Genomic DNA, 16,439 nt, shown 5'->3' on the forward strand with positions numbered 1-16,439 from the left:
GAATCACAGGAACTAAAGACAGACGTGGAGAAAATGGGCCAAGAAATTAAAGGAAGTAATCCTCTAGGCACTATTTTTCTCTTCTTATTTTCTTTTCTTTTATTTATTTATTTATTTATTTATTTATTTATTTAGACAGAGTTTCACTCTTGTTGCCTAGGCTGGAGTGCAATGGCATGATCTCGGCTCACTGCAACCTCTGCCTCCTGGGTTTAAGCGATTTTACTGCCTCAGCCTCCCAAATAGTTAGGATTACAGGCATGCACCACCAAACCCAGCTAATTTTTTTTTTTTTTTTTTTTTGTATTTAGTAGAGACAGGGTTTCACCATGTTGGTCAGGCTGGTCTCAAATTTCTGACCTCAGGTGATCCACCCACCTCACCCTCCCAAAGTGCTGGGATTAAAGGCGTGAGCCACCGCGCCCGGCCCTCTTCTTATTTTTGAATGCACAGAACTTGCAAGCCCCAGAGCAAGCTGCAATTAGGCCAATCTGGGAAGTTTTGTACATGCTCCCATTTCTTTTTGTTATCCCCAAGTCAAGTAATTACGAGTATTCTAGTCTTTCTTCTGCTGTGCTACAGGGAAGCAGGAGAAGGACAGCACTCATCCCCACAGAGGGGGTGAAGAGATGGGGCAACTAACAGGATACCCCACAAAAATGTGGCTTATTAGCAAGGTCAGGGCTGCATTGTCTGCCTCTCTCCATTTAGACTCTTCATCTAGCACTGATTTTAGAAATACCAGCCTTCACATTGTTTACAAAGGGCATCACTAATTATTCATGGTTAATCAGTTGTACTATTCCATGTACTAATACATAATATTAATGATGTTACTAATACCATTTATCATCTCTTTTAAGGTGAGAAATCACTGAGGCATCACTGCTATAAGCAAAGTGAAGTCAAGATGGAAACCACACAAAATGAATATCATGCACATAAACAATTAAAATCACCTGGCCAGGCACTGTGGCTCCCGCCTATAATTCCAGCACTTTGGGAGGCCAAGGCAGGCAGATCGTTTGACGTCAGGAGTTTGAGACCAGCTTGGCCAACATAATGAAACCCTGTCTCTACTAAAAATACAAAAATTAGCTGGACGTGATGGCGGGTGCCTGTAATCCCAGCTACTCGGGAGGCTGAGGCACAAGAATCACTTGAACCCAGGAGGCAGAGGTTGCAGTAAGCCGAGATCGCACCACTGCACTCCAGCCTGGGCAACAGAGCGAGACTTCATCTCAAAAAAACCCAAAAAACAAAACAAAACAAAACACAATTAAAATAACCATTAAGTCACTGCTGAAGATGCTTCTGTGTAGTATTTAGAAAGAAATATTTAAAGAAGCAATTATAACCAAGCAAACGAATTTCTTGTACCTGTTTACAAATAAGCAGAGTGGAAAAAAGAGAAGTGAAGTCCTATTATACCCACCTGTCTGGTGCGTAAGGCTTCCTGAATGTCTCCATCCAGCTCTGAGAGCTCAGCGAGGCTGTGTTCTAAATCCGCAGAAATCAGCTCCTTGGCCTTTGTGAACTTCTCCTTTTCCTTGTGACTCAGCGCATTCATGATTCTCAAGCTGGACTGGACCTCTTCCTGATGAATTTGGATTTTTCTGATTTCCTCTTGGATGTCCTGCAGGTTGAGGTCTAGGTACACCGGCCCACTGAGTTCTGCCTTCACTCTCCTCAGCCAGTCCAGGGAGCGACTCATCTCAGTCTGGAAGTCTATACTCTGCACCATTCGGCTCTCACATTCTGTCACCGTCTCACCAATGGCAGAAGTCAACAGTTTTAACTCCTCTTGCCAGGACTGGATCTGATGCCTGGCTTTCTCACAAGCCAAGGGGTCAAGGTGTGGGGCAAGATCTTCAAGATGTATGGTTACTCGTTTCAGTACAATCCCTGAGTCCTGGAGACTTCCTGCCAGGGAGTGATACATTTTGAGCTTCTCCTCTGCAGGCAGCGTTTCCTCATTCACTTTGGACTGCTCCTCTTTTACAGACTTCAGTTGTCTCTCCAGCTGTTGGCACATCTTCTCGTGTTCTTGGTAAGCACTGGTGGTGTCTTCTAATAAGCTAACCCTCTGTTCTGTTTGTCGCTTCAGCCTGTGATATAAGGTGACAAGGTGCAGCATCTTGTCTGGCTGCCAAGGCTGACCTGTGCTGCGAAAACCTTCTTTTTTCTGGTTCAGTTCATCCACCGCCTCCCCAAGGCCCGCCACCTCGTCCAGAATGGCTCTGCAACCATCTTGCAGAGAAAGAGCCTCCTCAACGGCCAGGTCGGTGGGAACTTTGCTCATCCTCAAGAATTGGGCTTCAAGTTCACTCAGAGACTGGGTTGTCAACTCAATCAAGGAAGCATATTCCTTCCGAGCAAGAATTGCTTCCTGGACTTTATAGAACTTGTCTTTAGCCAAGGCAACAATTACATTAAATTGTTGAGGCAAAGCATTTAGCTTTTCACTGAGGTAGGAATGATCGACTTCATTCAGCGATGGTAATATGGTCTGCCCAGTTCCCTGCAGCGTAAGTAGAAGATTTTCATATTCTGGAGATTGTTCAAGAATGTGTTGGTATTTAGCCAGTTGTGTATGAAGCTCAGTACTCTCATTCATTAGGTTGATTTCAGGAAATGTAACAATATCTGCTTGTTTTAGCCAGTGGCAAGCTTTATCAAAATCTTCCTTAAAATGCTTCCTAGAAACCAAATTCTTCTCTAGTTCTTGTAACCGGTGACTGCACTTTTGTAAAACACTGTCATAGACACTCTGCAATTCCTGAAGCTTCCCCAGCACTTCACTCTTTTCCTGCTCTGTGACTTCCTTCATTAGTTCGCGACCCTGGGCCCAAAGTCCAGTGACTTCATTTTGGTAAGTCTTGAGGCTGGCTTGTGCACTCTTACATGTTTTGACTTGTTTGCTCACATCATCTGGTAACAGACAGATGTGTTCACGGAACATTATCTTTCGCTCATGTTGCTGAATTTGGCTGGTGGCCTGGAACACTGCCATGAGAAACTGGGTTTTCTCGGACAAGGCTTTGTTTAAGTACTTTCTTCGCTGGCCCACTAAGTCACTGAGACAATTCACGTGGCTTTGTGCATCAGAGAGAGCCTTCTGGATGACCTGTCGCTCATTGAGACCAAGATCTGCCATGACCCTGTCTGCGTCCTTTATGAGCGATTTCAGGAGCATCTGCTTGGCCTCCAGTTCACTGCAGATGGCCAGGTGATCCATGAGAAGGTTCTGAGCCATATCTGGAGGAGGGCTCTGCTTAAGGGCCTCGGCGATGTTGGGTTGTTGCTCTTCTGCCCACTCCATTAGCTCCTGAAATCTGGACTGCACCACATTTAACTCCTCCAAGTTGGTGACTGACACTTGGATTTTCCTTTTAATGAGGTCCTCAAGCTGAAACCAACGTTGCTCTAAATGACTCGTCTGTTCTTTGACTAACTCCTTGTCATCTAAATTCAGATGCTCTATCATTTTCTGCTTTTGATCTTTCAAATCTTCAATAGCATACTTTCTCTCCTGCAATGCCAATGCTAACTTTTTCAAAGCTTCCAGGTGGACAGCTGTACTCTCTGCATCAGATCTGAAAATACATGGAAAGGTATAAGAGCAAATTAGCTGTAGTCAATATCGATGTTTGTTCATACTATGCTAAATTACACTTCACCATTTTCTTTTTGGAGACTGAGTTTTGCTCTTGTTTCCCAGGCTGGAGTGCAATGAATGCTCTGATCTCAGCTCACGGCAACCTCCGCCTCCCAGGTTCAAGCGATTCTCCTGCCTCAGCCTCCCAAGTAGCTGAGATTACAGGCATGTGCCACCATGCTCGGCTAATTTTCTATTTTTAGTAGAGACAGGGTTTCACCATGTTGGTCAGGCTGGTCTCTAACTCCTGACCTCAGGTGATCCACCTGCCTCAGCCTCCCAAAGTGCTAGGATTACAGGCATGAGCCACTACTCCTGGCTGACACTTCACCATTTCTTTAAGTGGATCTTCTGAGCTTAGAACAATTGAGAGTAGTTCAATTCATGGTTTGTTGACAGAAGTGCTATAATTATGGAATACAAGTCTCATCAGAAGTCAATACTAGAAGTTGAATCAAACCAAGTTGCCTACTTCTTTCTGGCTGATAATGCCTTCCAATCAAATCAGAATATGCTTTTATCTTCCTCTGGCTCTTATCAACTGAGCAGAATCTATATAGTAACAGGATCCTTGGATGGTTTGTGTAATGTTAAACAGTGAGAAGCACTGATCTAGTGTACTCTAGAAAATGATACTGAAAGAAATTAATAAGTGATGCATGATTTATGTGCTTTCTTTTGTGAAGAGGGTCCAACAAACAATATAGTTCTAGGTAGTACAATCTGTAAGGTATAACCAACAGATCTAATGGCTACTTAATTGTGTACTTGGATATTTTTTGCTTATCATTAGTAATCTTTAGTAATAAGTGTGAAATGTAAAGAATTCTCATCCCTTTGACTATGAAGCACACATAAAAAATGGAATCTTGTAGTCTTTTTTACTAAATGATCAGTTCTGAAGTATGAAAAGCAGGGTTGGGAGGCAGTGTGAGGAGTTCTGTTTTGGACCTGTTAAGTCTCAGGTGTCTGTGGGGCCTACCGTGAGCCAGAAATATGAGTTGTTAATATTTACTGGACTAATCCCAAAGACGAGTAAAATGTTAAGTATCAAAGAAAAGCAAACAAACCAGAAAATGGTATACAAAAAAACCCCAAATCCCCACTATGATTTCATGATATCTAGAACAATATTTGCAGTTTTCTTTGCTGTAAACCAGTAAATCGGTGCAGAAGAAGTGTAGATTTTAACAATTATAGTGATCAAAAGTATGGAATGGTTTCATATAATGATCCAGTATGTGTGTGTGTATTCTTATTTTTCAAAGAAGAAAGCTAAGAGGGGTTCAATAACTACAAAAACACAAAAGACACAAATTAACTGAATTTGGATTATTCACTAATTCCTAGACTCTTATAAGAAAAAAACCTGACTGAATTACACAGAATGCATTCATTACCTTATAGACTTGATAAGAAACTAGGGAGCATATAGGTTCAAGAAGGATTCATTTCATGAATTTATAGGTGATATCCCATAACTTGTAATTAAACAAAATTAGAAATATTTTTAGAATATTCTTTGAGGTCACAGAGAAAATGGTACCATTTTCAAACATTTCTCTTTTACCCACTGGTTAAATCAATATCGAGCTAGGAAAACCATGACTCTATATCCATTTGAAAACATTAGGTTCATAATGATGTTCTACTTACCAATATTAATAATAATAAACAATAGATGTTATACCTAAGACATTTTATTTTATTTTTTTGAGACAGGGTCTTGCTCTGTCACCCAGGCTGGAGTACAGTGGTGCAATCTTGGCTCACTGCAGCCTCCTCCTCCCAGGTTCAATTGATTCTCCTGCCTCAGCCTCCGAGGTAGCTGGGATTACAGGCATGCACCACCACACCCAGCTAATTTTTGTATTTTTAGTAGAGATGAGGTTTCACCATGTTGTCCAGGCTGGTCTCGAACTCCTGACCTCAACTAATCCACCCGCCTCAGCCTCCTAAAGTGCTGGGATTACAGGCATCAGCCACTGCACCTGGGCACATTTTAAATTTTTATAGATATTAAGAAATGTCTGGCTTAGCATTTTGGTGACCCATGGGAGAATTTCTGTTACCTGGCCAAGTTATCCCATTCTGTAGTAAATTTTTCTAGGAACACTTCAACGACATTCATACAATCATGGTAATCTCTTGTTCTCTGAAGATCCGCTTCCCTTTGCAAGCACAGGTTGTTAGACTGACGGCACAAATCGAGCCACTGATCATGTAAATGATTTATTTCCTTGTGTTCAGGCGATTCCTCCTTCTTTGTTAACTTATTCACCTTTTCTATTATGGTGTTCACGGATGCCTGTTTGCTCTGTAGTTTCTTAACAAAATCCTAAAGGATAACAGCAACAAAAAATATGTAATGTGTTAAGAAATGCCCAAATAAATATAGAGAGCGACACAGACATAAGAGCTTTAAACACTCTAAGTTCCTTAATATGAAAAAAACTGAAGAATGTATAATAAGTCATGGGAAACAAAGAGAAAATCTAAAAATCACCATACCTCTTTATGAACGTTAATTCCCACCTGTGCAAGATTCAGGTAGCTGTGGTATATTCTTTCATTGTACTATTCCGAGAGGCATAAAGAAAAACTAATACATGTGAAACATTACAGTCATTAATGAAAAAAGTCATTATCTTACCTTGAAGTGCGGCCTTTGTTTTCTAAGGATTTTTAAGGAGTTCATGTTTTTCAAAATTTATTCTTAAACTAAGAGTGCTTTTATTCTCAAGACATCAGGACATTAGGACATTTCCTAGGTCTGCTAAGTCCTGGGTCTGTCAAGTTCTGGATCTGTTCAGTAAACATTATTAACCTGTTCCCTTAACTAAATATCCTGTGACGAAGAATGCCTAACTTTCTGGGAATGCAGCCCAGCAGGTCTCAGCCTCATTGTACCCAGCCCCTATTCAAGATGGAGTCGCTCTGGTTTGAACGCCTCTGACGGAAACCTTCCAAATGTCAGAGACAAGGCAAAGTAGCTTGGGTCACCAGGTGGGCAGTGGTGCTATGTACAGAGTTGGGGAAGGCTGGAGTACATTCACAAAGTGGAAAGGCAATGGTTTAGATTCATCTACTCCCTGCATACACAGCAAAAAGAAACCTCTAAGATACCATCTCTGCCAGCCCAACATGTGGCCAGAGGATCATTTCTTTGGATAGTGTTTCCTCCAAGGGGTTGGTTCATAGGCTTCCATACTTCCCCACTGCTCACTCCCATTTCCATTTACTCCCACTACCCAGAAAAAACCTCTTAAATCCCCTGACTGATATATGAAATTTTGTCCTTAAAGCTAGGTTCAATCACAATTAAAATGTTAACAAGAGTATCATCTTGAATGTTTTTATTATGTGTATATCTAAAACAAATACAGCAAAATATTGGTATTGTTTATTATCTCTGAATGGTAGTATCACAAGTCATTGTGATTTAAATTTGCTTCTTAAGACATTTCTGTATATTCTAAGCCTTTTATAATAAACAAAACTTTTCTTATAAAATACATTTTAAAAAATTAAATTTCTAGGATGGTTCGCAAATTTTTTTAAAAAAGAGTTCATGTTTCTGAGAAAAAATAAATCTTATTATCCCGATCCCTATTCTCTTTTTTTTCTGTACTTGCAAACAGCACTCCAGTAGACAATATATTATTATTGACTCATAATCACAGAGAAAAAACATCTTTAAGTTTATTTAAAATCTGACCCAACTTCCAATCAAGTTAATACACTTATAATTTTCTTTTTTCTCTTTTTTTTGAGACAGAGTCTCACTCTGTGGCCCAGGCTGGAGTGCAGTGGCATGATCATGGCTCACTGCAACCTCCACCTCCCAAGTTCAAATGATTCTCGTGCCTCAGCCTCCCAAGTAGCTGAGATTATAGGCATGTGCCACGCAAGGCTAACTTTTGTATTTTTAATAGAGATGTGGTCTCACCATGTTGGCCAGCCTGGTCTCAAACTCCTGGCCTCAAGTGATCTGCCCACCTCAGCTTCCCAAAGTGCTGGGATTACAGGCATGAGCCACCACACCTGGCCACAATTTCCCACATATTTTAAATTATTTAAATTATATATAAATATGTAATACAAACTGCATTTATATTATACTTTAATTACATATAGCTCAAATATATAACTAATGAATTGATAAGCTTACAGTCCTACAGTTTTAGCATAATATGGTGATGAAAATCTAAAAAAAGGATAATGTTCCATGTTTGCTTAGTCACAGAGTTTTCTGACTAAGCAGTCTACTCTGTAGACTACATCACACCTGCTTTTCTCAGGAATAATGTAGAAAATGAATGTCTTCTGATGCAAGTGGCCATCTGAAGCTTCAGTAATATATTTGAATGTCTACTTTATAATCTGTTTTCCCTGGCACCAAATAATGTTTGTTCAGATTTGCTATTCCTTAAAGCAGCGGTCCCCAAACTTTTTGGCACCTGGGATGGGTTTTGTGGAAAACAATTTTTCCGTGAATGGGGCTGGAGGGGGATGGTTTCAGGATGAAGCTGTTCCACCTCGAATCATCAGACATTAGTTAGATTATCATAAGGAGCATGCAACCTAGATCCCTTGCATGCGCAGTTCACAGTAGGGTTTGCGCTCCTATGAGAATCTGATGTGGCCTCTGATCTGACAGGAGGTGGAGTTCAGGCATTAATGCTTGCTCACCTCCCACTGTGCGGCCAGGTTCCTAACAGGACATGGACTTGTGCTTGTCCATAACCTGGGGCTTGGGGACCTCTGCCTTAAAGAGTTGTATTAATGTCTAAGGATTGACAGACACTCAGGCATATTGAAGTGAATACACTGAACACATTTCAAGTTTTCTACTCTGTTGGCCTCTTTTATCTCCCTTGGGGGCAAATTAATTCCCACCTTAACTTGTGAAACCATGTTCTGTGCAATGTTCAGCTCCAGCTCAGAGTGCCTCCTCTTCATGTTCTGCAGTTGCTGATCAGCATCTTGCAGGTAAATCCAGAGCTCAGACTTCAGGTGCTTGATCTCTTCCCAACCCTGAGTTAAGTTCTGGGCCTGGACGAGCCTTTGTTCAATCTTGAGAAAACACAGAGACAAAAGTTAGCCACCATACATGGAAACATTTATGGTTAATGAATCAGAGATGGAACTTTCCAGCTGGCCTGTGCACTCACTTGACACACACATACACACGCAAACTCACACACACAAATACATAAATTTAAAAAGTACTTCTTTATTTGCTTCAGGAAAAGCAGATTTTTTTTTAAAAAAATGTAGGGTTCCTAAAGACTTTAAATGTCTACAAGTTATGCTATATGGTTTTAATCAGTGTCGTGAAACTCTAATAATTTTTTTTTTTTTTTGAGACGGAGTTTTGCTCTTGTTGCCCAGGCTGGAGTGCAATGGCACGATCTCGGCTCACTGCAATCTTTGCCTCCCGGGTTCAAGTGATTCTCCTGCCTCAGCCTCCTGAGTAGCTGGGATTACAGGCTTGCGCCGTCACACCCAACTAATTTTGTATTTTTAGTAGAGACAGGGTTTCTCTACGTTGGTCAGGCTGGTCTCGAACTCCCAACCTCAGATAATATGCCCGCCTTGGCCTCCCAAAGTGCTGGGATTACAGGAGTGAGCCACTGCGCCCAGCGAAACTCTAATAAGTTTTATCAATGTATTAGGTCTAAAGCTGCTCTGATGATTTTTCGCATTGGGCATTTCAGTAGATTCATCTATATGACTCATGAATTTGGTGTTAAGGTTGACTAGAAAAGACTTCTGTTGTTCTCTGTTGCACATTTGTTCATCCGTCTTACAACATGCTGAATTATTAATGTTTTGGATATGTCTTTAGATCTGCTTCACTGGTTTTTGAAGCTGTGTAATTTGTTTCAATAAATCATTTCTGTAAAAATAAATGGGTTACATTGGCTGGGAACGGTGGCTCATGTCTGTAATCCTAGCACTTTGGGAGGCCAAGTCAGGTGGATTGCCTGAGCTCAGGAATTCGAGACCCACCTGGGCAACGCAGTGAAACCCTTTCTTTACTAAAATACCAAAAAGTAGCCAGGCATGGTGGTGTGTACCTGTAGTCCCAGCTACTCGGGAGGCTGAGGCACAAGAATTGCTTGAACATGGGAGGCGGAGGTTGCAGTGAGCCAAAATTGCGCCACTGTGCTCCAGCCTGGGAAACAGAGTGAGACTCTTTCTCCAAAATAAAATAAAATAAAATAAAATAAAATAAAATAAAATAAAATAAAATAAAATAAAGTAAAATAAAATAAAATAAAATAAAATAAAATAAAATAAATGGGTTACATCATCTTTTGTAAGGATTTAAAAACAGATTTGATAATATTAAAGAGAAAAACCTTATTATTTTGACATTTTTTTCCTGTGAATCATTTTACTGTTCTGTGAATATTTAATAAATTAAATACCAAAACTAAGTCTTATTTTTCTTTTAAACTCAAATGTGGGCCAGGCGTGGTGGCTCATGCCTGTAATCCTAGCACTTTGGTAGGCCAAGGAGGGAGGATTGCTTGAGCCCAGGAGTTCGAGACCAGCCTGGGAAACACAGCGAAGCCCTGTCTCTACAAAAAGTATAAAAATTAGCTGGGTGTGATGGTGTGTGCCTATAGTCCCAGCTACTTGGGAGGCGGAGGTGGGAGGATCACCTGAGCCCAGGAAGTTGAGGCTTCAGTCAGTGATGATAGCGCCACTGCACTCCAGACTGGTTGGCAGAGTGTCTCACAATAAAGAAACAAACAAACAAACAAACGAGCAAACAAACCCAAATGTGTTTCATGGAAGAGTTTAAGGCTGCAGTGGCAGCAGCCGGGAAATACGCGTCCAGTGCTGCCATCTGTCTGTGTGGGCCGGTACTGCTAGCTCATCACAGCCCAGACAATTTCAAAATCCTTCTGAACACCACACTTTACCAACGAACTAGAAGGATTGTGACAGATGGCATGCTCTTTGACATCCTTGATATAATAAAGAAAGGGTCAAGAGCCCCTTTCATATTAAGTATTGCCTAAAGAAAAAGATGGAAAAGGAGAAAAGAACAAAAAAGTTGTGGCAAAATGGGAAAATTGAGAGAATGGTCATTAAGGAGGAGAAAAAAGAAAGGTTCTAATGGGCAGCGAATGAATGGGACTACGTGATTCAGTCCCAATCTGACGTCATCAGTGTCAGGATGTGCTTAATTTTCTATAAGTTAGCTGAAATTCAAATATCTATTTATTATAATGGCTGTAGAACCATTACATACAGCAAGAACAAGCCAAGAGCTATTTTCTTTCAACCTCACATGAAACATTCAAGCAAGAGAATATAATAAAACAAACAAATTCAATGTGATTTTTCATTTTCTTACCGTTTGCTCTGTTTGTTGAATGCCTTTTGCTGTGGTTTTCACCGAAGCATTTGACAGGTCACACATGGAGCAAAGGAGATCTAGGTAGGTCCTTGCCTGCTCTTGCAAAGCTCTGAAGTGTTTGACCTGGAAAAGGCAATTATCAGAGTGAAAGCGATGCATCAGCTATTTAGATAGCAAATACTTGTATCATTTGGAATATTCTGTTGACATTTCAAAAATAGTCTTGCTATGCTCAGTGTTTTCACCATTGTGTTCAAGTGACATATATTAGTGACTCACAGGAAAAAATTTATATCACCAATGGGGATTTATTTGTCCACCATTTGCTTCTCCTTGTAAGTAAAGTATTCTGTATGGTCTGGGAAAGGGGAAAACGCAAGAAACTTCTATAATCTTTCCAGATTATTTGCTCACATGCCAGCTTATTTTCCATTTCAGAGAAAGAATTTGTAGCCTACTCTGGCCTGCTTCTTAACATGCTTTTGCATATCTTAGAGACAGAAGGCAAAGGTCCGTGAGTTGGTAGGTTTCACTGGAGTGAGGTTAAAACACAGATGTCTGGGCTTCTTTACTTTGCAGGAGATTCATCTTGTGTTATTCTCTTTCCACAAGCCCAAGAAAGGCTTCTCCAGGTGGATCTTTAATCTATTTATAGAAACAAAGAAATGTGTTTCTTTGCAGATGCTCAGATTCTACTCAGGCTCCATTTTAGATACCGGGCATAGAGCAGCCCATAAAGCAAAACCCTTGCTCCCATGGAGTTGACATTCTTAGGAAGGAGATAAATAATATATAAATAAACAAACTTGCACTGGGATGTTTAGTAGTGTTAAATATCATGTGGGAAAATCAAGGTGCTAAGCAGATAGGGTATGAGGAAGAAGCATTGCCACTTCAGGGACAGTGTATCTCCCAGGCCCCTCTGAGGAAATGACCTGAATGCATGGCATGGCATAAGGTAAGAACATTCCAGGCGGGTGGATGTGGTGGGTAGAGAGACAGCAAATGCAAAGCCCTGAGGCTGGAGCAGAGTGAATCAGGTGTGAGCAGAGGTCGGAGGGTGGGCGGGGGCAAGTCATGGAGCCCCTTATAAGGAGAGCTGACCATACATCCCAGTTTGCTGGGTTTTGTCTCTAGTCTAGAGTTTCTCAACTCAGAACTATTGACAGTTGACTCCAAATAATTCTTTGTTGTGGGGCTGACTTATACCTTGCAGAACGTCAGCAGCATCCTTCGCGTCTACCCACTTAATGCCAGCAGCGTCCCCACCACTCCCAGTTGTAACAACCAACAACGTGTTCAGACAGTGGCAAATGTCCCTTGTAGGAGCAAAGTCACCATCTCCTCCACCGCAGTTGTGAACCACTGCGCTAGTCCCATTGGATTATGTAAAGCAGACTCTGTCTTATCAAGGTTCCATTTGGGAAAACAAATTCTATAATCAGCCTATTCATAAGCCGTGGTAAGAAAGTTGGAATTTAAGTGTGATGGGAAAATATCGGGGGCATCATGATCTGAGACAGGCTTTCAAAGACTCCCTCTGAACATCACGTGGAGAACGGGTTGCCACAGGGGTGGCAGGCAGCAACGGTGCCCAGGTGTTAGGCTACTGCAGGGATCAGATGATCCATGAAGATGGCCTGACAGGGGGTGGTGGCTGAGGTAGTGAGAAGTGGTTCTTGATTACTACATAAATAGGGATAAATAAGGAAGGCAGTATTGACTACAAGTTGCAGGGATAAAGTTGACTTCCAGGATTTTCCCAAATCATAGAGTCAATCATGGCGCCTGATTTTGTGACTCTAATCTGAGTATTTTTCCTCTGCACTGTGTGGATTACCTAGACACGCTGTGTTCCTGTGGATATAATAAACACAGATCAATTTCCCATTAAGTCAGAAGTAGCACCTTTTCAATTGAATGTACAAGCTAACTACGGTATTGTGAGTCATCAGCCACTGTGCACAAGTACCACATCATGCACCTATGACCCAGAGAAAGTTATTTGTCTCAAACAACTTTTGGATATGAGAAGAGAATAAGTTGTCATAATTTGTATTTTATGAACATATTTAATTGAAAGGAATGATGGTATGATTTATATAGTTGATCTGATTCCGAAAGCATTGGAAGCAGCATATAGAGTGTTAGTGACCACACAGCTGCAAACGATGTTTGCTAAAATCAACTTTACAGAAAAATCTTATAGTACTTTTTCCCATTCCCTAAAGTTCACATCTTATGCCTTCTAAAAACATATAGCACTCTGAACGGAATCGAATCCATGTGCCATTTTCTTGTGGTAGCGGGGAGTGTATTATCTTCACATATGTATTGAGGGTTTATTGGGTTTACTAGACGGGTGGTGCTGGGGATACACACTGCATCTTGGTACCATGCCCATTGTAAGTGGATTCTCCAGTCACATATCCAAGCTCACCAGCCACTAAGGGCCTGGTCAGTTTTACATGAACACAGTAAGTCCTCATTTAATGTCGTCAGCAGATTCTTGGAAACCGTGACTTCTTTAAGCAGGAAGTTGTATAATGAAACAACTTTTGTTCTCATCAACGCTATAACAAAGCTGCATATTGAAGGGCATGACATTATTTGAGGACCTGCTGTACATGGTTTTACTTACAGTTTCAGTTTCTAAGACCTACCGATGGAATTAAGTGAGGACTTATTGCACTTGCCAAGGGAAAAACTAAAACAAAAGAAACAACAACAAAAAAATAAAATAAGAAAGGAAACAAAATAAAAAACCTTTCCTCCTCAGAGTGACTGTGGTCCAAGTGTCTCTACCACCTCGAACTCCCTTCTCTGGCTACTTTCAAAGACCATTTTGAGAGACATGTGAAAGAGGCAGAAACAGGGAACCATACAGTCACATAATCTGGAAGAAGGATCAGTATCCTCCTGTGACCACGGCTTACTCCGGTATGTGTAGGAAATCTCTTCCTGCTCTAGCAAAACATCACTGCCATTAATACTTTCTTCTCCCTTTATCTCTTTTATTTCTTTTTTGGTAACAAAGGAGAAAAATTAAGTGTTGATCTGAATTGTTCTGAATAAAGTGCATTGGAAACAAACAGCCACAAGACAAGGTGGCTTGTGGTTCAAGAAAACTCACAGTCTAATAAAAAAGTAGAATATAGGCAGTCTTTAATTCATTTTTCTTGATTCAAGGAGAACTATGTTTCATTTGTCCTGATTCTATTCTTATAAAGTAAAATATGAACACTTTTGTGAACCATTGAATGACAATGTAAATCATCTTAGCCTTTAGAAAGTATACTTTGGGGGACAAATTAACTAGACACATTCTTTATGTGGACTCAGTGATCAAATACATTATGTTATTCTAATTTGTGGTAAAAAATTAAATTATTAAATACTGTTAATTCATATCTGGCAGCAATAACCTTTATAACTAAATTCCTCTAAAATATTTTCCCACGGAGTCAACACTGCATACAAAAGCTGCTTAGTACAAAAGTTTAAAAAAATATTTCCCACATATTCTGATTAAGTCTCAGCAATAACATTTCCAGCATGTGGATGTCAAATTAATATGGAATAGAATTCCTTTCACATGATAAAAACTAACATTTCATTCATCATCCATTCAATAATTATTTATGAAGCACCTTGTCTATGCCCCAAAACTATGCAAGAAGCTAGTATTACTTTTCTGTTTATAAATCATGTTTATCTGTAGTGTGATATTTGCATTTCATTATAACTTTTAGAAGTAAGTATACTTATAAATGTCACTTTTGATAGTAGGAAACTATCTCGGAGGCTTGGAGAAATTAAGCGACTTACCCATGGTCCCCCAACAGAATAAATATCAGAATTAATCTTTGGTTACAGTGCCCATTCTCTTTCTTTCGTTTTCTTTTCTTTTCTTTTTCTTTTTTTTTTTTTTTTTTTGAGACAGAGTCTCACTCTGGTGCCCAGGCTGGAGTGCAGTGGCGCAATCTTGGCTCACTGCAACCTCCTCCTCCACCTCCCAGGTTCAAGCAATTTTCGTGCTTCAGCTTCCTGAATAGCTAGGATTACAGGCGCCTGCCACCATGCCCAGCTAATCTGTGTATTTTTAGTAGAGATGAGGTTTCACCATGTTGGCCAGGATGGTCTTGCACTCTTGAAACTGTGTGGTCGGCCCGCCTTGGCCTCTCAAAGTGTTGGGATTACAGGCATGAGCCACTATGCCCGGCCCCATTCTCTTTTTTTTTTTTTCTTTTTAATAGTTTATTTTTATTATTCTTTTATTTCATTTTTTGTTTTTATTTTTTAATTTTTCGAGACAGAGTCTTGCTCTGTCACCCAAGCTGGAGTGCAGTGGCATGATCTTGGCTCACTGCAACCTCTGCCTCCCAGGTTCAAGCGATTCTCCTGCCTCAGCCTCCTCAGCCTCAGGAGGGTAGGTACCCTCCTACCTCAATCCCAGGGTAGCTGGGATTACAGGTGCACGCCACCATGCCCAGCTAATGTTTATATTTTTAGTAGAGATGGGATTTCACCTTGTTGGCCAGGCTGGTCTCGAACTCCTGGCCTCAAGTGATTCGCCCGTTTTGGCCTCCCAAAGTGCTGGGATTGCAGGCATGAGCCACTACGCCTGGCCCCATTCTCTTTCTAGTCTACCAAGTTGGCCCCTCAGTATCATGTCCATCTTCTGGCTGGCACATGAACTCCACTAGAGCCAACCTCAGACCTTCTTCCTACTTTTAGATTCCCAGGAGTCAATACAGTTTGGCACATCATAGGTACTTCACACATTTTCATTGACGCTCTGAATGATTCATGAGAATAACACAAACTTTCAGGAGTTTACTACCTGCTTAACGGCTTCTGCCCTACTAAGAGGTGGTTGAGGACTTGGCTCTAAATCCGGCTGGACTGCAGAAAGCCAGGCCTGGCACTGCTGCAGGGTGTCTTGTCGGCTGACGTGCTTCTGAAGTTCGTGTTCCAAACTCTGGTACACCTGAGACAATACAATCATGCTGAGATTATGAGAACCGCTTTCTACCTCTATAAAGATCATTGAAATTCAATGAAACATGACCAGTACATCTAAATGGATTTTTCCCCCAAGATTCTGCAATTTCATCTAATATCTAAGGCAGTTGTATGTCTCCCCAGATGTTGCAAAATGCAATGCCTATACTCCAGTTGATAACTTCTCGGACCACACATCACAATGTAATATCCGGATTAGGGGAAGAGAACATGAGCAGGGTAAATATAACCGTAGAGGCATGCTAGAATACATAAAATCATTGAAGTTAATTGTCATAAACAGAGGTTTTTGCAGCTTCTCTTCCTATGGTATAAATATTGCACTTTTTGTTTAAGCTAGCAACTAAAAGTAAAAATAAAAAATGATCTCAAAAAAAG

General features: G+C 40.7%; 1 protein-coding gene across 23 annotated transcripts in view; it reads right to left on the bottom strand.

Moving 5' to 3' along the window:
- The window catches only part of SYNE1 (spectrin repeat containing nuclear envelope protein 1), a 522,579-nt gene that overhangs the window by 209,922 nt on the left and 296,218 nt on the right, over window positions 1-16,439 (bottom strand). For all 23 annotated transcript variants that reach the window (XM_055390873.2, XM_019029254.4, XM_055390870.2 and 20 more), the window contains 5 exons: window positions 15,880-16,026; window positions 11,034-11,159; window positions 8,558-8,734; window positions 5,731-5,996; window positions 1,436-3,596 (listed from right to left, as the gene is read on the bottom strand). In XM_055390873.2, coding sequence (XP_055246848.1) covers window positions 1,436-3,596; window positions 5,731-5,996; window positions 8,558-8,734; window positions 11,034-11,159; window positions 15,880-16,026 — 2,877 coding nt within the window. The remainder of the gene's footprint in view (window positions 1-1,435; window positions 3,597-5,730; window positions 5,997-8,557; window positions 8,735-11,033; window positions 11,160-15,879; window positions 16,027-16,439) is intronic.

Source organism: Gorilla gorilla, chromosome 5, assembly GCF_029281585.2.
Source record: "Gorilla gorilla gorilla isolate KB3781 chromosome 5, NHGRI_mGorGor1-v2.1_pri, whole genome shotgun sequence".
NCBI classification, from domain to species: Eukaryota; Metazoa; Chordata; class Mammalia; order Primates; family Hominidae; genus Gorilla; species Gorilla gorilla.